Below are 22,758 nucleotides of genomic sequence, written 5' to 3'. Positions count from 1 at the left end.
AATATACCATTGACCTTGGCAACCAGGGCACACTGCTGACTAATATCCAGCTTCTTGTCCACTATAATCCCCAGGTCCTTTTCAGCAGAACTGTTACTTAGCCAGTCGGTCCCTAGCCTGTAGCCGTGCATGGGATTCTTCCTTCCTAAGTACAGAACTCTGCCCTTGCGCTTCTTGAACCTCATCAGGTTTCTTTTGGCCCAATCCTTCAATTTGTCTAGGTCACTCTGGACCTTATCCTCCATCATATCTACCTCTCCCCCCCAGCTTAGTGTCATCTGCAAACTTGCTGAGGGTGCAATTAATCCCATCATCCAGATCATTAATAAAGATGTTGAACAAAACTGACCCCTGGGGCACTCAGCTTGATACTGGCTGCAATCTAGACATCGAGCTGTTGATCACTACCCATTGAGCCCGACAATCTAGCCAGCTTTCTATCCACCTTATTGTCCATTCATCCATCCAGTCAGCCATCTGCTTCCATTGTTCCCTGATTGTTCCATTAGATGAGACAGGGATACAAGCGCTCATCCTTCAGGGTATTAAGCCAACCACTAAGTACCTGGGGCAATTTCCATCTTCCTGCTCTTAGGTGACCAAATATCAATCCTATATACAATGGATTATTATAAATGGAGTATTGCACAAGAGCAAGGGGAAATTTCCAAAAAGAACGATAGGAACCCTTGGCCTAAGCTATAAGCTGTCTCAAAGGGTGGGGACTGTCCTGTTGAAACCTAAACATGTAACCAGTCTGAGGCTAGTCCCAGTTTTAAGGCAACTTTCTTTGGATGCAATCAATATCCCTAGTATTTATGTACAACTGAGGCCTGCTCCTGAGTCAGGCAACTGAATGTCAGAGCATTGCACTTTTTAAAGCTCTTGTGTAAGGAAATCAAATTAACTTTGTCCTTATCTCACACAACCACTACCAGCAGCTGTGCATCTTCCAACTTATCTAAGCTAGCAGTACTTGTATCTTAAGAATTTTAAAAATTGATTTAATATTAAAGTACCTTTATTTTTCATCAACTCCTTTTACTGGAGATACAAAAGGCATCTCCATGTGTAAATAGGGCATATAAAATGACATGAGCAGGAGTAATAAATCAAGATGTTTCATTGTTTAATGGACAAAGTGTTAGAAAGCAGGAATTCCTGGTTCTGCTCAAGGTCCCACAGCAAGTTTGCTATAAACAATTAATCTTTTCTCCAGTTTTACAGCTGGGGAACCTTACACTCCCAATGTCTAGCTGTGGTTTGTTTGTACAAGGCTTTGCAAATGTAAAATATTGATTCTTAAGCATGAGGATGTAATTCCTATGTCCTCTTGTTCGGAGAAGAATGGCCACTTTAATGTACTCTTTGCCAGCATCTCACTTATGATGAAAACTGGGTGCCTGAGCTTTTATGTTTCTAATTTTAAAAAAGCAAAGGAGCTTGAGGAAGGTGGGGAGGAGGTGGGAGCAGTTAACTAATGCCCACTGCAGCAGGTTCTAGTCCAATCTTTTTCAGAGGGCATCTGGTTTTTCTAGATCTGAGATACATTTTTCCATCAACTACCTATTTTAACTTCATGAAAATGGTGGGATTTTACTCTGCTGAAATTAGTTGTTTATTGTTGCATGAAAATGAATAGTCACTGAGCCAGGGAAAGATAGAATGACTATAGCCTGATAGGTTAGATGCTCACCGAGGTTTTGGGAGATCCAACTTTAAGTCCCTGCACCAGTGACTTTATTTATAAAAAGCAGAACAGCTTCCACAGGAGAGATTGAGAAAGCCCAATACCAGAGTATCCCATAGTCCTCTGGCTAGGGCATCCTGCAAAGTGGGACACCTACATTCAAATTTCTTCTCCACATCAGGCGGAGAGGAACAGAACCCAGGTGAGTACCCTGAATCCAGAGGTTCCCAAACTTTTTACTAAAGTGATCCACCATCTGCATTGTGGCTTTTTGGGGGACCCACTATTACTACTACTCCCCCTCTCCTCAGTCCTCTAGTCCTGTCCCTCGTGCTCAGTCCTGCAGCCATTTGGCCCCCAAACCTCCTGCTTGGCTCTCCTTTGCTCTTGCTCTCCCTGCAGCCCTGGTCAGCTCCTCTACCCTCACAGCTAGACTGCAATTGCTTCCAGGCTGCTGACTCTGGCCATTTCTTTTGTGTGACTAGTAGTACCCAGATCCCTCTTCCCAGCCCACTGCCTAAAGCAGAATCCAGGCAGCAGCACAGAGGAAGTGTTTTGAGCCAAATAGCAGAGTCAGTAGCCTGTTCCACATGTTCCTCTGAGGCTTTCCTTCATGCTGCTGCCCATTAGAAAGGTGGGGAACATCTCTGGGGCACCACTTTGACCCCACAGTTAGTTCAAGACCCAGCATTGGGGAAACACTGCAACCAGTGGGCTAAAGGTTATAATGGGGGGAGTCTTGCCCTGGCCATTTTATGAATCTAGTACACCTTTGCATGTCAAAATGCCCAAAATTGAAATGAGAAAGTTCAGGTCAAAATGAAACCTTTTGTTCTGACCCTACTTGGAATTTTTGATTCAGCAAAAGTTTTGAAACAGTTTGGGGTTCAACCTGAAACAATGTTTTCAGAATAGCCAGTAACAAAAAAATCCAGTCACCCACCTCCACTCAGGAGTTCTTAAGCACAAGGGACCTAGGAAATACATGTTCTCTAGAAAGAAAAGGAGTACTAGTGGCACCTTAGAGACTAACCAATTTATTTGAGCATTAGTCTCTAAGGTGCCACTAGTACTCCTTTTCTTTTTGCGAATACAGACTAACATGGCTGCTACTCTGAAACATGTTATCTAGAATGGTTTTTCAGCTCAGCTATCCTGGGATAAGCCTGAAATGGTTGAACATATGTTACGGATTCATCACGTGGTTTTTGTAAGACCTAAAAATACAAAGCCCTTTCCAGTCTAGCAAATTACCTAGATATGAGCACATTCTGTGAACACTAGCAAAACTTCACTAGCTCCAAATGTGCTACAAACTCTTAAAAATCACTGACATGCCAATGAAAAAGTATTAAAGTCCTTTCAAATTAGATTAAGGACAAAATCCTAGCCTTACAAGAATAGTGTCATTAGATTTAACTGATAATATTCAGTGCACTAAGGACAGTAGGAATTCAGACCAGGCCGCAGCTCTTGGAAGATAAAAGCCATCACAGGCTATACAGCAACTTAAGGATGAGGAGGGCATATTGGGCAAAGAACTGAAAGGCTGAATATAGGAGCCAGTCAATTTAGGGGTTAGACTGTTAAATTCATCATAGAAGCTACAGGCAGAGTGAGCTAGCTGCTGAGCAGAATGTCCACTATCAGTGTACGCTTTCAGTAACCCCCTAGAAAGCATGGTGCGAAAGTTCACTCATTTTATTTTTGATAGTAGAAAGGGATATAATTATTAGCAGGGATGGAGAAAGGGAAAGTTTCCCCAACAGCAATCTGTTAAACTGAACAATGTATGCAAAAAGAAAAGGAGTACTTGTGGCACCTTAGAGACTAACCAGTTTATTTGAGCATAAGCTTTCGTGAGCTACAGCTCACTTCATCAGATGCTGTAGCTCACGAAAGCTTATGCTCAAATAAATTGATTAGTCTCTAAGGTGCTACTAGTACTCCTTTTCTTTTTGCGAATACAGACTAACACGGCTGCTACTCTGAAACCTGAACAATGTATGCTAAGACACCTTTTGCATCCCTTTCTTTCCAGATGTTCTCCTCTGGGTCCTGTCTTGATCGTTGTCAGTCAGGCAGTGAACTCTTCAAGAAAGGGAATGTCTTTTTAATAGCTACACTAAACACAAAATGTTAATACTGTAAATGAGGGAAACAGTCGGAAACTTGGCACTTGGGCCACCTAACTGTAGGCTTGCAAACACAAGTGTATGGAACAAACCTGCACTGGTAAAGCTGGATTTCACAAAACAAGAATACAGCTTGATTCCATAGCTTTAAAAATGAACAGTGCTAATCTCATCTAAAAGTCATCATCTTCTGGTCAAGAATCACAGCTAGTCTGCATAATAAATACTTCTCCCTTCTATAGCACATCAGCAGCCAAAAATTTCTCATTCCTACAATTCTATTCCTCATTTCTTCTCACTACCTCCCGACAGCATCATTTCACATTTGGTAGACTAATCCCAGACAGTTTCTCGTTTTTTAGTCTTGGTTCTCAGCAGCATTATCTCACATTCAAAATAAAAGCACAGAGTGTGTGTTGCTTGGTGAGTATCTCTTTAACAATAATCTGTCTCTGAAATCAAGCAGTGGATACCACAGAACAGGACCAATATATTTGAGTTTCCTTGAGCTTTTCAACTGATAAGAAGAGATGTAACTCACTTACACTTTTTATTTCAGAAACATCCAAAAATATTTTAATTTTAACAAAAACTTTTGTTCACAATGCTGATATGCATCTCCATAAAACAGCACATGGTACCCACAAACAAGGTTTTGCGCCTTGAGAAGCTTAGCTACTTCTGTATGTTGTTTTAATAGCCTGTATGTATTTACTGTTACAAAAATCTATCGTTGCTGCTGGTGTTTCTTCCCTTCTAGGCTAATGATTCATTAAGATTCCCAAAGAAAAACCCTACAAGTTAGAAGTTACTTAAATATTTTAAGCTGGTATTTGGTTGTTGATAATCAGGAACACCAAGGTAGTGCCCCATTAATGTAGTGACTTACTGATATTTCATAGTAAGAATCCAACAGGGCAACCTCAAGGAATTCTGGAGACATCCTAGTTAGGATTGAATTATTAATAATTTTATTTTTTTTAAACATCAGGAAGTGTTGCCAACAGGGTTTGGGGGTTTTGAGATTTATGCTGAAAAAATGGCTCATTTTTTTTTAAACCTGATTTGACCCTAGTCTCATAGGTCTCACTCTCTGGATACCAGGGATATCGGTTTGTTGCACAGTTTGTTTTTTTTAAAGATTTCTTTGCTGCAAGCACTAATATACAATGAGATTCACTGCGTGATCATGCAAAACCAAGTGGTGCTTGTTGACAAGTGATAACCTGAAAGTCAACTTGTACTCATGCAGTAAATTAGGTGTAAAATTACACATACGCAGCCACAGCAGAATCCTCATGATTAAGACATTTTTCAGTATACAACTTCACTGGAGCTGCACTTGCAATCTGTTCTGTCATGTACATTGAGACAATCTGGGATTTCATTCTAAAAGGAATCTCTCTCTATCCAAGGTCACTATAAACAGGTTCCCTGTGCAGCATGTCCTCACAGCATGTGGCAGTTTACAAAACAAGCCAGTGGCCTATGTTTATATTCAAACACCCCAAACACCCTTGAACGTTCAAATCCAAATTTTGTGGCTATTATGTAACAGTGGACTTAAATAATTTAGTGTTGTAGCAAAGTTTGGTTGATGCGGGGGACGCAGATTCTGCTGGGAGAGAGGGACAAGGAAAGATGGCACCCATCCACATCTCTGGAACTGGAGGCAAGACTTACAAACAGACTAGTCGTCAAGGGAGGTAAATTTCATGCCTAAAGAAGCATCTGTTGAAATGCACCATCATCACTCTGAATCACAACAGTAAAGGATAGCCAAGTAGAAGCACCCATGTTTTACTATGTCCTTCAGCAAAGGTAGGAGACTATTCATTTTGATTTAGTCAGAGTTAGACACAAAACACTAAGAATGTAGTTGCCTTAATTTAACAGTACAGGTCTTCAGAAATTCAGGAGCCTTAAGCTCCCAGGCAATAAAACTGGAAAAACCCCAGTGGAAGTTATACTGGACATAGGCTGCAGATACAGTTCTCAATACAAAAAGTCTCCTATACTTTCCCTCTGGGACATTTGAAAGAGGGGCACTTTTCAAGGCTGTTCAAGTGAAATTGTGTTTTCAGAGTGGGAATAATATTTTTTGTATTTTACTCTGAAGGGTTGATTTGACTTGTTTCCCATTTCCAAACATGTAGGATGTTATCATAAAATGAACAAGTCGCTAGGATGCTGGTCTCTCTTGGAGCCTTTGCTAATTCAGTTTGATCACTCTTGATGTCCAATCCCCTTCCATCAAGACACTGAGAATGAGGATCAGAGCCACTTTCTGGTCTGACCTGTGAGGCAGTGCCTTCACCCTCCTCATCTAACACTACATCAAAGGTAGCTGTAGGAGATTCATAAACTATCTTCAGGTTCTGGATTTGCAGATCCAGTTTCTTGCCTCTTTGATCTGAGCTTGCCACTGGTCCCTCAGACAAGTCAGGTGCAGAAAGTGGGTCCTGTTTTACAGCCAAGGGATCCCTTGGGGAGAGTCTTGACCAATCAGCTCCATAAGCCAAGGAGTTATGCAAGATGTAGGATGACACAACAGTGCATTCCTCGGTGTTTTCTGCTAAAAAGAAGAGTAAGTGGAAATCAAGCTGCGAAGCCCAGTTTAGGTAGCTAGTCTGCTAGCTGTTCTAGTGCTGACAATTTAGTAAATAAGAACTCTGCTCTTCCACCCCAAGTATTACTGGTTACCATTCTCCTTCACAAGACAAAAAGAATCAGACACCTTCAAAGAGATCATAGAATCATAGAATATCAGGGTTGGAAGGGACCCCAGAAGGTCATCTAGTCCAACCCCCTGCTCAAAGCAGGACCAATTCCCAGTTAAATCATCCCAGCCAGGGCTTTGTCAAGCCTGACCTTAAAAACCTCTAAGGAAGGAGATTCTACCACCTCCCTAGGTAACGCATTCCAGTGTTTCACCACCCTCTTAGTGAAAAAGTTTTTCCTAATATCCAATCTAAACCTCCCCCAGATACGAGGCAATGGTAAAAAGGAAGTTTTCCTCATCAACTTTCTATTGCCTCTTTATAGCCTCATCTTCACTCAGCTCATTGGAGGGGAGAAGAGGATCAGCATGCCCGTGCAGCTCTTAAAGGGCTCAGAGGAGAGGCACCATGAAAGTAAGTCTCTCACAAACTGTAAATGCTACAATTGCCAAGATCTATACACTATGTTCTTTTATGGCAGGTTGTTGTCCCCACTGAATCTCTGACCTTCCATTCTATGAGGTGGAGAGCACATTTTAAGTGTTCAAATAATAAGAGTTTAGCACTGATCAACCATAGCACTTTTCAACTTCAAAGTGCTGCACAGATATGACCCAGTTCATCCTCATCACCCCTTCCAACATGAAGTATTATCCCCTTTTCACAGAGAGGTTAGGTGACTTGCTCAAGGTCGTACAGCCAGACACTGGCAGAACCAGGAATCTGACTGCAGTCCTGTGTAGCATGGCCTGAACACAAGTGCAAGCTATAACTAATACCTAATGCAGTAACTGTGCTCGGACTGGTTTGGAGGTTGTTTGAGGCGGCAACCAGTTTTCTCAATAGCAGACCCGTTAGCTCAGGATACAGTTATTACCAAGTTAATAGGAAGCACCTAACAGGCAATCATACATGCAGAAGTGTCTTATCATCCTGTCATTTGGATGAAGCAATAAACTGAAGTGGCCACATGAATGGCTACTACCCTCGTGCCAGAATGCAAGGGTTTGCATAATATGACTGAAAACCAGTTAAAGGTTACAAATCAGTAGTTACAGTGTGCCTGCACTGTGATTGGAGAGACCACTCCAAAATGGTACAATAAAATTGCTGGTCCATCAGAGGAAGGATAGAGGAGTTCAAATGTCAAGCAAGGAGTTCTTACAAGTGAATTGAACACCTAGGCTTCTTGACAGTATTAGTATATTTCTACCATTTATTCAGTGCAGTAGCATCCACTGGCCTTCCCTTCCATCTGTAGTCAGGGAAGATGAACAGTGGTGTGTGGAGGAGAGGGAAGAACATTGTTTCCCGCTCTATTGAACACTCACCCATACTTCCTTGGCAGTCAAGGATTTTGAATCCATTATGCATGCAAGCAGCCAACAGCAAGTGCTCACGTGTTGGGTGCCACTTCAACCTCCAAACTCCACCCTCAACATGGGTGTCTGCCAATGGCTGCTTCATATTCCTGGTGTCCCACAGGAGAATGTGTTCATCATAGCTAGAAACACACCACAAATAAACATGCACAGACAGAAAAGGAATTTTAGTGCATACTGCACAGAAGGAATAAAGAGAATGCAATGCACTTTCCACCACGCTCCACTGATGTCAGCCTCTTCCCACAGGAGCTTTTGGGGAAGCAGCCATGGACTGCAAATAATGAGGCAGGTTGGGGATGTCAGGTCAGAGCATCTAGAGATAACTCACCTTCCTGTAGCCAGAAGATACTCCCGGTGTGGATTGCACTGAATGCTGCACACGCCCATTGAATGTCTGAAAAGGAACAACATGCATTCGGAGAATGGAGACCAAGAAAGAGTGCACAAAGTGAGAAGACAGTTTCTTTTGTTCTCAAAATTGGAGAGTTCTAGGGCGACCTTCATTGCAACAAAGCTTCTTACAATAAGGAGTTAAGGACAGCCTTAAACCCCGGTATAGTGATTGTAGTGCAGTACACAGGAAGAGAGTAGTCCTTTTGCCAATTCCAGATAAAATAATGGAACAGTGATACCCACTTTTAATTTATTGAGTCCTGTAATATAATTCATACCCAGCAACATGGGGTATGGAAAACAGACCTTGTCAAACTAACTTAATTTTTTTTTTAAATGAGATTACAAGTTAGGTTGATAAAGATAATGGCATTGATGTAAGACTTCTGTAAGGTGTTTGACTTGGTACCAGATGATATTTTGATTAAAAACTAGAACAATGCAAAATTAACATGGCACATATTAAATGGATTAAAAGCTGCCTGACAAGTCTCAAAATATAAATGTCAACAGGGAATCATCATTGAGCAGTTACATGTCTAGTGGGGTTCTCTAGGGATCAGTTCTTGGCCCTATACTATTTAACATTTTAATCAATGATCTGAAAGAAATCAAAATCAATACTGATAGAGTTTACAGATGACTCAAAGTTGGGGGAGTGGTAAATACTGAAGGAGGCGGTCACTAACACAGAGCGATCTGGATTGCTTGGTAAACTGGGTGCAAGCAAACAATATGCATTTTAAAAGCACAATATGTAGCTCAGTGGTTTGAGCATTGGCCTGCTAAATCGAGGGTTGAGAGTTCAATCCTTGAGGGGGCCATTTAGGGATCTGGGCCAAAAATTGGGGATTGGCCCTGCTTTGAGCAGGGGGTTGGACTAGATGACCTCCTGAGGTCCCTTCCAACCCTGATATTCTATGAATATGCATTTTAATAAGCCAAATGTAAAATCCTATATCTAGGAACAAAGAATGCAGGCCATATTGACAGGCTGAGGGACTCTATCCTGAGAAGCAGTGACTGTGAAAAAGACTTGCAGTTATGGTGGATAATCAGCTGAAAAGTAGGAAAGTTATATTACTTTTGTATTTGGCACTGGTGCAACTGCTATTGGAATAATGTGTCCGGTTCTGGTGTCCACAATTCAAGAAGGATGTTAATAAATTAGAGAGGATGCAGAGAAGAACCATGAGCATGATTAAAGGACTAGAAAAACATGCCTTAGACTCATGGAGCTCAATCTATTTAGCTTAACAAAGAGAAGGTTACGGGGTGAGTTGATCACAGTCAATGAGTTCCTAACTGGGGAACAATTTTTTTTTTTTTTAATAACGGATTCTTCAGTCTGGCAGAGAAAGGTGCATAACAAACTCCAGTGGCTGGAAGTTGAAAATAGACAAATTCAAACTGGAAATAAGGCATACATTTTCACAGTGAGGGCAATTAGCCATTAGAATCATTTACCAATGGTTATGGTTGATTCTCCATCACTGGCAATTTTTAAATCCAATTTGATGTTTTTCTGGAAGATATGGTCTAATTCAAAACAGGAATTAATTCAATTAAATTTATCTGGCCTGTGTTACACAGAAGGTCACACTACATGATCACATTGGTTCCTTCCAGCCTCAGAAAATATAAACTGCCAGTGCCCAAGTGTGTCTTGAGCGTTCTTAAGAGCAATACTCCTGCCATGCAGCTTTCTAGCAGGAGAGTATTCATTGGCAGCAATTCCAAGATTCACAGAGGAGCAAATTTATGGCATGATGTGGCATGGGTTTCTGCAAAATAGCTGCATGCAAGAGACGTTGACATAGTTCCCCAAGTAGTAACTAACAATAAACCACAGTGTTTTAGGATTATAAACAGAGCTTAGTTGAAAAGTGGTTCACACTGTTTTAATGTACGATATGTCTAGTAAAACACAACTACAAAAGAAATTAATGTAAAAGGATGGGAAGGGAGAAAAAATAAAAGTTTAGCAAAAAGCTGCCCTGTCATTTTAAAATGCAGATAATGTTACTCTTGGGAGTTTTTCTTGGTCTCCATCAATCCACTTATTTTAAGAAGAACTCACCTCTACCATTTTAGTGGGGAATGCAGAGAGGAAAGGAGACAAAAGAATCCCAGACTGAGATAAACTGGTAAATTTAATAGGTCTCTCCATTTCCCAGAGGCTAGTGCAGGACATTTTCTAGCATTTAGTCCAGTGATAGATTTTTCACTTCCCTTGGAGAAAAGCATTCTACAGCCCAACAGAACTTTGTCAGGAAGTTCTTTCTTCTATCTAGACTAAATTTTGCCTCAATTTCCATTCCATTATGGATGGGCACATCTTTTTGTTCCAGTTCCTTGTACCATACTAATTCTCCTCCATACTTAGCATTTACACCTTTAAAATCTTGGTAGTTTTATATCCCCCCACATTTCTTAGGCAAGCTGAACATGTTTCCTATAGCTCTTATTTTTCCTGCACAAGTCCTTCAGCTCCAGCTCCACAGGAATCCATACATGCTATCATGTAGCAGTGACTTTGTTTAGGACATGGATGGAGCCAGGACATCCACCAGCAAAACCTCCCTGCATAGAGGCTAGAGACTACTCCAGTCACAAGAATACCATAGAGGTTAGGAAGTTGCTCACTCCACAGCCTTGGAAAAGGAGTAAGATCCCTTCCCCGCCACCTCCCCCAAACACCACAACTTGAGTACAAATGACCTAGCACTCAAAGTAGCAGCTAACCAACCAAAGGCAGCAGAACAAAGGGCACAGATAGACAAGACCATGGCATGCCTCAAATTTAAATGTCAGCTTTTAACCATTCAACTGGAATTCTGGGAGAGAACACACTTAGTCATAGTCAGTCATGCATCATGATTCTATGACCATCTGTCTGAATGACTTAGTTACCTCTCACTGGTGAAGATAGGCATCTCTGGGCAGCGCCTGGTGTCCCAGCCCCTCAGCATGCAGTCATCTCCACCTGTACAAGGAGAGATTGGCTCTGTATTAACACTAGTTGGGAAATCAGTGCACCATAGAAGAAGCTGAGATTTGACAGCTCTGGAGCATGACTAGAGCAGGAGACAATGCCCTTACTGCTGTTGCACTCAGAAGATCATAGCAGGACTTGCGTTTTTCAATGGAATGAAGGGCAGAGCTATTGCATGTACCACAAAGATTTCACTTCATCCAAAAGCGTGAGGTAGAATCAGGGAGGGGAAACTGTTAGAAGGAATGGAAGTAAATTTGGAAAAAATGGAAGTAAATAGTAGTCAACATTTATTTGGCACCTTTCTTCCAAGCATCTCAGAGCACTTCACAAACATAAGTTGAATCTCACAAACCGTTTATGGAGGTATCTTCACTTCACAATGGGGATATCAACACTCAGAGAAGTGAAGTGACTTGCCAAGATTAAACTCTAAGTCAATGGCTGAGCTGGAACTAGAATCCCAGAGCCTTCACGTCAGTCTCCTGTTCTGATTACAATGTACTACTCCCTCTTGGTTAATGAACAGTCAGGGTGGGCATTTTAATATCCACAACTTCCCACAGTCACTCCTTCAAGGATTATTTTTCCGAGAAATGGCACAAACACTGAGAAAATATCAGCTGGCTGGTGCAGCAGCATGAAGCGTCATCATGATGCACATGCAAAGGGTAGGAGAGGCAAGAGAGGCAGCCACCATGGAAATGAGTATTTTGATAGCCCCTCTCCCCACAAGAAAAGGCTTCTGGTGTTCACACCTGAATACACAATGTCTGTGTCCCAGTAATTAAAAGCAGCAATCCAGGCCTCAAAGTTGTGAGCCTTCCACTGGCTGAGGATTTTCACAGAAGGAGCAGACTCATCTATTGACAGTAGGTTCAGCGTCCCCTTTGAATCACTGCTGATTACTCTCAGTGGGTGCCCACTACAGCAGGAAAGAGACAATATGTTAGAGTTTAAGACAACTCATGTCCCAGCATTTAATCCAGTGACTTTCTCCTTCACACCTGCAGCCATGTTACAGCCTGAAAAGACCAGTTAACACACAAATGATGAGTATCTGTCTATTAACATAGACATGGACCAACACTAGGGGAGCAAGGCTTCCAAGCAGACACCATTGCTGGACATCTGCAGAGTGCACCAGTCCCCTGTTCTTAAGAGCTGGATTTCATCTTCAGTCCACACTGCACAGGAAGCACGGCAATATTCACAATCCCAGCTCCCTGCTCTCAATCAGGAAATGATCAGTTCATATTGATTTTGGATAATTAATTGAAACAAGGTCTTTGGTCATCTGTAAGCTCCAAAACGCTATTGAAACACCCAGTAAGATGTCTCATCTCTCCTGTGTGGCAACTTCCCAGACGGCTCTCCCACTCACTGGGTCTGCAGGGGCTGGGAATGCTGCAGATGCTGCATGTTCAGCCCCATGGGAGGTAGAAGGCCTTTTGCTTCCCAAGTGATTGAGCAGCAGGGACAGACTTTACAGGGATGCCCCTCTGAATCAACACAGATAGTGGTTATCCCTTTTTAAAGATGAAGAAGAAAAAATATACACAAAGGGACTTGCCCAGGTCCAGAAGTTTTGTCAATTCATTACACAGCGTGCACAGACACAGTATAATGGGCACACGCAATTAAAAAAAAAGATACCAAATTAAGTTAAACAATATCAACTACAGAACTCCCCCTGGCTCCCAGCCCCATGATCAGTCCACACTTCTCTCTCCCCCTAACTCTGAAAACAAACAGTCCCCTTCAGCCTGAGGGTGACATCTAACTAATTTGACATGGTGATGACATTCCTGGAATCAACTCTGGGAGCAGATAGCAGAGCAGCCACTTCTAAACTGAGTTTCTCAGCTTCCCCATTACTGGGGCTCAGACTAAATGGAGCACTAAAGCTGCCAAGCCATTTCCTTGTTAATGGTTCATAGGCAGAGACCCCACAGTAAAAGTTTCCGCATGAAGGAGCTTCAAAGGCAATTCTAAGCCTCCTGAGAGCAGGGACTGTGCCAGTGACAATGGACTCTCTCTCTCTCTCACACACACACATACACACCCCCGTACAACAGAGTGCCATAGTTATTCCCCTCCTCACCACTGCTCCCGTCCTGTGGACCAGTCCAGAGACAAGGCAATGCATTGTGCTCCTAAATCAACACTGCAGAGTGGCTCCAACATGCAGCTGTTCTTCTACTGGAGAGAAAAGGAAATCGATCAAGATCAGGAAGACAGAAACAACCACACAGACAGTATCTAATTGCTCTTTCACCCCTGACTGGGGGATCCCACAGGCGGCTGCATTCCATGGATGCTGTAGGTTCATACCCTGGAGAATTTTAGGATCCTTGGCATTACAGAAGAGAAAAATCCTAACATATAAGCCACTGAAGTGCTAGATACAAGGACTACTATCCACATAGGGTGCCTCCCATTTCCTGTCCTTAAACTCACTGACTCCTACCTCCCTCCCCAACTATCCATCCCAGCAGCTCCTCTATTTCAAACCTCATTGTGGCTAGAGGACTATCTAGCCACAGTGTCCTAACTTACCTTGAGGCTGGCTTCTGCTCTGTCCACTCCATTGAAACTGCCATCTAGTCATCAATAACCTCTTCCTCACAGAGCCCCTTCTTCACACTCAATCTCTATGCTGCCTTTGACAATGGCCCACGCCTCCTCCTCAAAACTTTCTTTCTTGGGCTTCTATGACTCTCCTTTCACAGTTCTAGCTTGCCAACTGCTCTTTCAACAGTTGTTTCTTCTCCCCAGAGACTGAAGACCCCAAGCGCTGTCTGTCCTCATTCCCTAACCCTTCCCCATTTCTCCCCTCACCGTCCATTCTTCACAGATGGACAGAGGCAAGCTTGACTCCCAGATCTCAGGGACAAATTTTGGCATTGGCATTTAGGAAAAATGCCACCCAAAAAAAAAAATCTCACTTGTAAACTGAACACATTTGCCCTGGAGTCACTGAGAGCGCCATGGAGCCTCCGACATCTTTTCAGTAACACCACACTGTAAAGCCTTTGAACATTATTAATGAAACTAGAGGCATTTACATTAATGACTTGCATCCCAGTCACCTACCTCACTTCCAGTCAGGTGGCAGAGCTCCACAGTTCCCTTGGCATTTGCAATGCCCAACATGGGATGTTCTGCGATGGGAATGTGGCACCTGGAAGAGTAATTGACAATGAGGTCTTGAACTCATGTCCATGTCTTGCATTAGAGGAAACTAACAGAGTCCCAAAGGAGGAGCTATATTGTTTTTTTTCTGAAGTTCTCTGACAGGTCTCAGCCAGGCAGCAGACTCTCTTACTGCAACTTGCATAGCTCCTGTTCCCCATGGGGGTTGAGGGAGACAAGATCCTATCCCCTAATGCAGCTTTTGCTCCCAGCGGCACCCATCTCACTCTCTAAAATGGCTCCCCCTGCCCTCAGCTGATACTTGGTGGAGGGTTGGGGGGGGGGAAGGTTATTAATTTAAAAAGAATCATAGCTTTAAAACTAGTTTTCAAAGCCAATGAAAAGCTAGCACCCCCAGCTGCTACTGTCTATCCTGCTGCTTCCCCTGGTTCCACAAACACTGACAGAACTGCCCTAAGGCTGGATACACAACAGGCACAGTTCAAGTGTGGGATGCCCACACTGAGAGCTAGGAGTGGCTTACTGGTATTTTTCATCCTAGAACAGAACAATACTACAAACGTTATGAAACTAAAAGCCAGAAACCTTGTACAGCAATGTGATCACAAGAAGCTGCTTATTCGTTACTGCAGTAGAAGCTATTGGCGGTCGGAGAGAAAGGAAGAACACCTAGAGCAGCAACCCAGCCACAGATAGCCCTTGGCACAAGTGCCAAAGGAGCCTGATGTCCCCCCTCACTAGCCAGCATTACCATTTGATGTCTAGGATGGCAGCGGTTTCAATCCTTTGAATTTCAGTCAGTGGGATAAAAGGCTGCTCTTCACTGTAGCGATACAGGTAGAGGCGACCCAGCCGTGTGTGGGCCTCATCACTCTCACTGGGGTTTACACCAGGCTGCATCGAACAAGGGGAAGGGAAGTCTGTAAGCTTTAGGGGCTATTTTCTCACCTCTTTCATACATTGTAACATTCCTCCCTCAAAGATCCTGCCAGAAAGCTAACCAACATCTACTAGCCAGAGCATGGAATAGAGTCAGCACTCATTGAGTTGAGTTCCCAGCTCTATCAAAAACATGCTGTAGGATCTAGGGAAAGTCACTAAGAGTGACATTTTTCAGAGATGCCAAGCAGCCGCAACTCCAGGAAAAGCCAATGATAGCTACACAACCTCAGCAACTCTGAAAAATCAGGCCCCAAGCTCTGTTAGGAGGCAGGTAAAGGATAACTGTATCACTTCACCCAGCTCTGGGATGGAACTCTGCAACTGTTTAACAGCCCTCAGTGACACTCAACAACCGTTTAGGGCAGGAACGAGTATTAGATTCCCATATTTAGTTAACTGAGAAGGAATGTAGGGAGGCAGAGTGAGCTGATATTTGGCTAGGGAACAAGGGCTAACACTCTCTACCCTTATGAAAAGGGCCATGGGCTCTTTAGCAATAAACAGTCCATAAGCATACCTTTGTATTGCACCTTTCAGAAAGGCAACCCTCCCACAGCTCAGCTCCTCTTAACACCATGCTGTAGCACTGATTCAAGACTGACTCAGAAAAAAGCATGCTACCTACTGAATGAGCATCATGCACCACCTAGGCATTCCTTGGAAGTCTCCCATACAAGTACACTGCTTAGTTCTCAAGATCAGACAAGAACACAATTTATGTTGAAGGTGCAGTGGAAGTGGTTTTCAATATGGGAGTATGCAAGTGAACAGGGTAATGCCCTGCCACTTGATGGAAGCAATTCAAAGTGCTGTTCTGCTTTGAAAAAAAGTGACTGTACAATTGGTCACTACTTACTCACAGTTTTGCCAGCTCTAAGATTCAGAGTTGCTAATTTTAACTCTAGTTTTTTTTAGTTGTGTTTTTCTTCTAATAATCTTGCACAGCCAACACAACTATAAAAGGGGGAATTGGGATCTATTCCATGTTGTACATAATCATCAAAATTGTTAACCAAGTTCTCAGCAGCTACACCAGAGCAACCCACTGAAGGCCAATGAGACCACACAGGTGTCACTGAAGGCATAATTTGGCCCAGTGGATCTTTGGTAGTGATCATGGTAGTCATGAAAGAGATACGAAGAACCCAGCTTCACTCTCAGCTTTCAGAGTGAGTCTGTACAGCTAGCGGGGGGGAAGCAGCCACCAAACCACCACCACACACCTTTTTACATATTAACCAAGCACACTGTATCTAAGTCACTAGGAGACAGCAAATGTGAAATTCACAATGCCAATTTTACAGTGATTTTCGGAGTAGAACCACACTTTACATGAAAATATCAGACACACAATTAAACATTCCCAAATTACCAGAGATCAGCATCCTGAATCTCACTGAATGCATCCGATGAAGTGAGCTGTAGCTCATGAAAGCTTATGCTCAAATAAATTTGTCAGTCTCTAAGGTGCCACAAGTCTTCCTTTTCTTTTTTCAGAGATCAGCACTATATAAAGGGCCAGATCCTGTACTGAATTCCTTTGGGTGGACCCCCTCACCACAGTTCCAGCCCTAATGCATCAACCCCATAACCAACACAACACTGTATTTACACAGTTATTCACATACTGGAAGCAAGTAGCAAACAGAGAGGACTTGGAAGCTCTTCTAACAAGTCCAGAGTTCTTTTTATTTTTGATTTTCTATTTTCAGTAAAAGTAGCAACAAAGAAAAGACCAACACAAAATCCCAAAACTACAACCAGAGATATACTTAATCAGTCTCTTCATTGTCCCCAATTACAAGGCTTTAGAGCACAACTATCCTTCCACAATTGGGGGTTTGGTTTTTTGTTTGTGTGCTTTTTACTGAGGCTATAGAAAATATTTATACTTCAGAAATGCCTCCCACATTCTCTACAGCTGCCAACTTTGATAGTTCACCTGTCTCTCTCAATTTTGAGTCTTTTCCCCACACTTAGGCCTTGGCAGGGTGAGAGTGACACACACCCAGAGTCCCTGAGAAACCAGAAGATGAGATACATTTCAAGGGAACTACCCCACCACCCAGTGCAGACAAATGCACAATGCAAGTCAGGAATGGATGTAAGCTAAGCAATTTCAATGTAGTAAGGTATTTCCCTGAATTCAGGCTTGTCTGGATCTGGGGGTTTGGGTTAGGCCAGATTCTTATTCTCTTATGTTGTGTCCGAACAAGATGTCACATTTGTGCACTTTACTGCTGGGAATGGGGTAGCAACAATCTGAAAACGCAAGGAAGCTGAACTCAGTTCACACAGGTTTCAGAGTAGCAGCCGTGTTAGTCTGTATTCGCAAAAAAAAAAAGGGAGTACTTGTGGCACCTTAATGACAGGTCACTTCATTGCTTATGCTCAAATAAATTGGTTAGTCTCTAAGGTGCCACAAGTACTCCTTTTTTCAGTTCACACAATGCATGAGAGGTCAGCAGGACTGGCCTAGGTCACTGCTGTTCAATAAGCTATTACCAGCAGGACAGTGGGGTGGGAGGAGGTATTGTTTCATATTCTCTGTGTGTATATAAAGTCTGCTGCAGTTTCCACGGTATGCATCTGATGAAGTGAGCTGTAGCTCACGAAAGCTCATGGCTCAAATAAATTGGTTAGTCTCTAAGGTGCCACAAGTCCTCCTTTTCTTTTTGTCCTAGGTCTGGTTCTATTCAGTATATTCATAAGCGATTTGTATAATGGCATAGAGAGTGCACTTACAAAGTTTCACAAAAAGAAAAGGAGGACTTGTGGCACCTTAGAGACTAACCAATTTATTTGAGCATGAGCCTTCGTGAGCTACAGCCCACTGCTCAAATAAATTGGTTAGTCTCTAAGGTGCCACGAGTCCTCCTTTTCTTTTTGCTGTTCAATTAGTCCTCCTGATACCACAACTTCCGTCACCTACCTTTCCACCAGGCTTCTTCAGCTGGTAGGTGCCACAAGCCAGGAGGCTGTGCCAGCCTTCCACGGGGCACCACTCCACAGCGTCCGCGCTGTGCTCAGTGTCCACCACCTGAAGAGTCCGGGTCCGGCTCGGCGGCGCCATGCCGGGACATGCTCAGCCTGCGAGAGAGGCGCAGCGCGCGGGAACAAGGGTGAGCGGAGAGCGAAGGGAAGCAGGGGAGACACCGCGACGCTGCCTGGGGCGAGCAGGGCGCAGCGAAGCGGTCCCTGGGGGGCCTACAGCCGCCGCCTGGGAGAAGCGAGCCCGGCGAGCTCCAGGCCGCTCGGCCCGCGAGCTCAGCAGCGCGAGGGGAGCCAAGCCCCGCTGGATAAAGTCCCCGCAAGAGCGGGCTCCCAGGCAGGGCCGGGGGGGCCGGGCCCCCGCCCATCCCCCTCCGGGTGCGCACGGACTGCCGCGAAACCGGCCCCGGGCTCGGGGGAGAGCGCAGGCCGGCCGACCAGCCGCGGGCCCGGCGACAATCTGCCCGTTCGCCAGCGCGTCGCCGGCCCGCGGGCTGCCGGTCGCCTCCGCGCGCAGCCGGGACTCGGGCCGCCCCCCAGGCGGAGGCGGGGCCCGGCCGCTCAGCGACCCCAGCGGCGCTCGGCGCAACCCACCGCTCCCAGCTCAGGGCTGAGCGCTCGGCTAGGCCAGGGCAGGGCCGGACTCCAGGCGCGGCGTGGGGCGGGGCCGGGCTCCGGGCGGGGCGGGAGGCCAGGCCGGGCCGGGCTGGGGCGAGGCGAGGCGGGGCGGGGCCGGAGGCCAGGCCGGGCCGGGCTGGGGCGAGACGGGGCGGGGCCGGGCTCCGGGCGGGGCGGGAGGCCAGGCCGGGCCGGGCTCCGGGCGGGGCGGGAGGCCGAGGCGGGGCGGGGCCGGGCGGGGCGGGAGGCCGAGGCGGGGCCGGGCTCCGGGCGGGGCGGGGCGCGAGGCCAGGCTCCGGGCGGGACGGGGCGAGGCGGGGCCAGGCTCTGGGCCGGGGACGGGGCTCGCGCTCTGAATGCTCTGAGGCTGCAGCTCACTGGGCGCGGCCCGGCCGCTGCGGCGGTGGCGGGGACACGGAGCCCCGCCGGCGGGCTGGGCTGCGAGGCGAGGCGAGGCGGGGCGGGGTCGGGCTCCGGGCGGGGAGGGAGGCCAGGCCGGGCCGGGCTGGGGCGGGGCGAGGCGGGGCGGGGCCGGGCTCCGGGCGGGGCGGGAGGCCAGGCCGGGCCGGGCTGGGGCGAGGCGGGGCCGGGCTCCGGGCGGGGCGGGGCCAGGCTCCGGGCGGGGCGGGAGGCCGGGCTCCGGGCGGGGCGGGGCGCGAGGCCAGGCCGGGCCGGGGCCAGGCTGCGGACGGGGCGAGGCGGGGCCAGGCTCCGGGCGGGGCGGGAGGCTAGGCCAGGGCAGGGCCGGGCCGGGCTGGGGCGAGGCGGGGCGGGGCGGGGTCGGGCTCCGGGCGGGGCGGGAGGCCAGGCTGGGGCGAGGCGGGGCGGGTCCGGGCTCCGGGCGGGGCGGGAGGCCGGGGCGGGGCGGGGCCGGGCTCCGGGCGGGGCGGGGCGGGGCCGGGCTCCGGGCGGGGCGGGAGGCCGGGCGGGGCGGGGCGCGAGGCCAGGCTGCGGGCGGGACGGGGCGAGGCGGGGCCAGGCTCCGGGCCGGGGACGGGGCTCGCGCTCTGAATGCTCTGAGGCTGCAGCTCACTGGGCGCGGCCCGGCCGCTGCGGCGGTGGCGGGGACACGGAGCCCCGCCGGCGGGCTGGGCTGCGAGGCGATGGAGCGTTTATCGCAGCCTCTCCTGCGTGCCCTGTCGGTGGTAACCAGCCCCCGCCTCTGCCCTTCCCTCCTGACAGGGCCCCTGAGCTTCGCCCCCGCCTCCTCCGAGCCCCCGCCGCGGCCGCGACGAAGGGCGGACCCAGGCCCCTGAGGCGGGGCGGCGGCCTTGAGCCCCCCGCGGGCATCAGCGCTCGGCCTCTGGTCTCTTCGGCCGCCTCCTTGTTTCTTCAGCGAGCGCCGCGTGCCGAGCACCGGCCGTGAGGGCCCCGCCGCAGCCCAGCGCCCGTCAGCGCCCTGCCGGGGGGGGCTTCGCGTGTCTCCCGCCCACAGCGGCTCGTCGCCCGGCTTCTGAGCGTCCGCCCGCCCTGCCCTGCCCCTCGGCGCTGTCGGCGCGGGCTGTCTCTGGCAGCGATCCGAAGAGCTAAAGACACTCGTGTCGCGTGTCCCCACGGCCTTGCTCTGTGGTCACAGCCCAGCCGCAGCTGGGTCGGTTCCTCAGCCGCGGAAGTCACGCCGCGCGGGAAGCTCGCTCACCGTTCAGCTCTCCGCTCGCTGCTGCTAGGGCTGCTGAGAAGGCGGGATGGATCCCAGCGCCTCGTGGGTCCGGGCTCACGGTGCCAGGCGGCACTGCTTTCCGTCCCTGCGCGCCCGTCTTCGGTTCGCAGCATTTTTCAACATCCCTTGTTTTCTGCTCACCCCCCACGGATCCCGCATTGCTTTCCCATGCTCTGCCAGCTGTCAGTAGTGCATGGCAAACGGCAGTGCCGTTAAGCTTGAAGTTCTGAAGTCAACAGGAATCACAGTTGCCTGACATGCTAACACTGATAGGATCAACGTTAGATTGCTTCTGACATTCACGGAGCAGCTGCACACAATGGATTGTTGCTTCTGGGCTCCTGAAACAAGCACTGAGTGGTGGGATCGCGTAGTTATGCAGGTGTGGGATGACGAGAACTTTCAGATGAGGAAAGCTACTTTCCTGGAACTGTGTGCTGAGCTTGCCCTAGCCCTGGTGCAGGGACACCCAAATGAGAGCTGCCCTCTCACTGGAGAAGCATGTGGCGATCACAGCACGGAAGCTGGCCACTCCAGACAGCTACTGTTCAGTCACAAATCAGTTTGGAGTCAGGAAGTTGACCTTTAGGGCTGCGTTAACGCAAGTGTGCAGGGCCATTAATTACACCATGCTGCAAAGAACCGTGACTCTTGGTAATGAGTGTGAAATAGTGGATGGCTTTGCAGCAATGGTTTTCCCTAACTGCAGAGAGGTGATAGATGGCATGTCTATTCCAATTTTGGCACCAGACAGTCTTGCGATGGAGTATATCAATAGGAAGGGGTATTTTTCCGTGGTGTTGCAGGCACTTGTGGGTTTCACTGACAGCAACGCAGGGTGGTTGGGAAAGGTGCATGACTTTCATATCTTCAGGCACACAGCCTGTACAGAAAGCTGAAAGTGGAGGCTTTTTTTCCCCAGACCCGAAAATTACAGTAGGGGATGTTGAAATGCCCATAGTGATTTTGGGATCCTCTGTGTACTCCTTAATGGCATGAGTCATGAAGCCTTACACGGGAAACCTAGGTAGCAGTAAGGAGTGGTTCAGCAACAGGCTGAGTAGGTGTAGGATGCCAATAGAATATGCATTTGGCAGATTAAAGGTGCGCTTGTGATGCCTTTAGGGCAGGTTAGACCTAAATGACGATAATAATCCCATGGTCAGAGTCCTGTGTTGCACAATATTTGTGCAGGTAAGGATGAAAAGTTTGCTCAGGGGTGGACTGCTGGGGGGGGTGAACGCCTGGCAGCTACTTTTCAGCAGCCAGATACCAGGGCTGTTAGAGGGACACAGGAGACTATTTGAATCAGGGACACTTTGAAGATGAGAACCAGTAATGAATGTTGCTATACTATGGACTACAATGCTTAATGCAATCGATGTTTGCAAGGCAGCACTTGTGATTTTTGTGGCCTAGGATTCAATGTAAAGCAATGAAATCATTTGCTGGGGAAAAAATAAAAAGAGTTATCATTCAAAAAACTTTGCAGTTATTGCACCAAAAAAAAAAAAAAATCTTCACACCACAAGCACCAATGCTTGAGGAGGGCGAGGGGGTACTAAGGGAGGGCCAACTTTCACAGCTGTGCTTAAGTCCAGCTCTCATTTAAAAAGGTTTCCATGGGGGGTGTAGTGAGGGGGATAGTGAGAAACGCCAGACAGCAGAAAGGAATTTGTGGGTGAATTTTGGGGAGGGCATGGGAGAGAGTTCTGAATGTGCTGAAGGGGACAGTGGGCATGCATCTGTTCACGCTGGAGCGTTATAAGAGCCTGTTTTGCTTCTCCATCACTTTAATTATCCCTTCCATTGCAGCCACAGAATAGGCCTCATTTTCTGCTATTTCCTGACTCTTTCCCTCCTCTGCCTGCATTCCTTGTTTTGACATCTGAGCATTCCATCACCGGCAGGAACATGTCTTCCTTGCTCTGTCTCAGGCACTTTTTAGCCAGTGGAGGCACTCCACAGGTATGTAGGGGATGCCTGTCAAGGCCACAGCTGAAGCAGCACAAATACACAGAGGCATGATTGTTAACTACATGTACAGCATTGAAACAGGGTAGAAAATACACC

General features: G+C 47.2%; 1 protein-coding gene and 1 long non-coding RNA gene across 3 annotated transcripts; one reads left to right on the top strand and one right to left on the bottom strand.

The window, feature by feature from the left end:
• Positions 1-4,358: 4,358 nt before the first annotated feature.
• DPH7 (diphthamide biosynthesis 7) lies at positions 4,359-21,021 on the bottom strand. 2 transcript variants are annotated; one of them, XM_048822910.2, is made up of 10 exons: positions 20,665-21,021; positions 18,349-18,506; positions 15,226-15,368; positions 14,415-14,502; positions 13,423-13,517; positions 12,077-12,243; positions 11,237-11,309; positions 8,259-8,324; positions 7,877-8,049; positions 4,359-6,400 (listed from the first exon to the last, which is right to left on the bottom strand). In XM_048822910.2, exons 2-10 carry the CDS (start codon positions 18,487-18,489, stop codon positions 5,934-5,936), a joined length of 1,413 nt encoding a protein of 470 aa, XP_048678867.1. In that variant the 5' UTR covers positions 18,490-18,506; positions 20,665-21,021; the 3' UTR covers positions 4,359-5,933. The 2 variants fall into 2 exon arrangements, with proteins under 2 accessions (XP_048678867.1, XP_048678868.1); XM_048822911.2 differs by lacking the exon at positions 20,665-21,021 and having other exon boundaries at positions 4,359-6,397; positions 18,349-18,489.
• LOC125623475 (uncharacterized) lies at positions 18,451-22,169 on the top strand. Its single transcript, XR_007353019.2, has 2 exons — positions 18,451-18,538; positions 20,208-22,169. It is a non-coding gene; the product is annotated as an uncharacterized LOC125623475 (long non-coding RNA).
• The last annotated feature ends 589 nt before the right edge of the window (positions 22,170-22,758 follow it).

This window comes from Caretta caretta, chromosome 16 (genome assembly GCF_965140235.1).
Source record: "Caretta caretta isolate rCarCar2 chromosome 16, rCarCar1.hap1, whole genome shotgun sequence".
Classification (NCBI taxonomy): Eukaryota; Metazoa; Chordata; order Testudines; family Cheloniidae; genus Caretta; species Caretta caretta.
The sequence above is the reverse complement of the archived record's forward strand: the minus strand, read 5'-3'. Positions and strand labels throughout refer to the sequence as shown.

Excerpts from the sequence above, each read along its gene's own strand:
- DPH7 (XM_048822910.2), bottom strand. The coding sequence starts at position 18,489 with ATGGCGCCGCCGAGCCGGACCCGGACTCTTCAGGTGGTGGACACTGAG. Across the intron at positions 8,325-11,236 it reads CCTATCTTCACCAGTGAGAG|ACATTCAATGGGCGTGTGCA; the intron begins GTAACTAAGTCA and ends GTTCCTTTTCAG. Across the intron at positions 6,401-7,876 it reads TGACTGCCAAGGAAGTATGG|CAGAAAACACCGAGGAATGC; the intron begins GTGAGTGTTCAA and ends TCTTCTTTTTAG.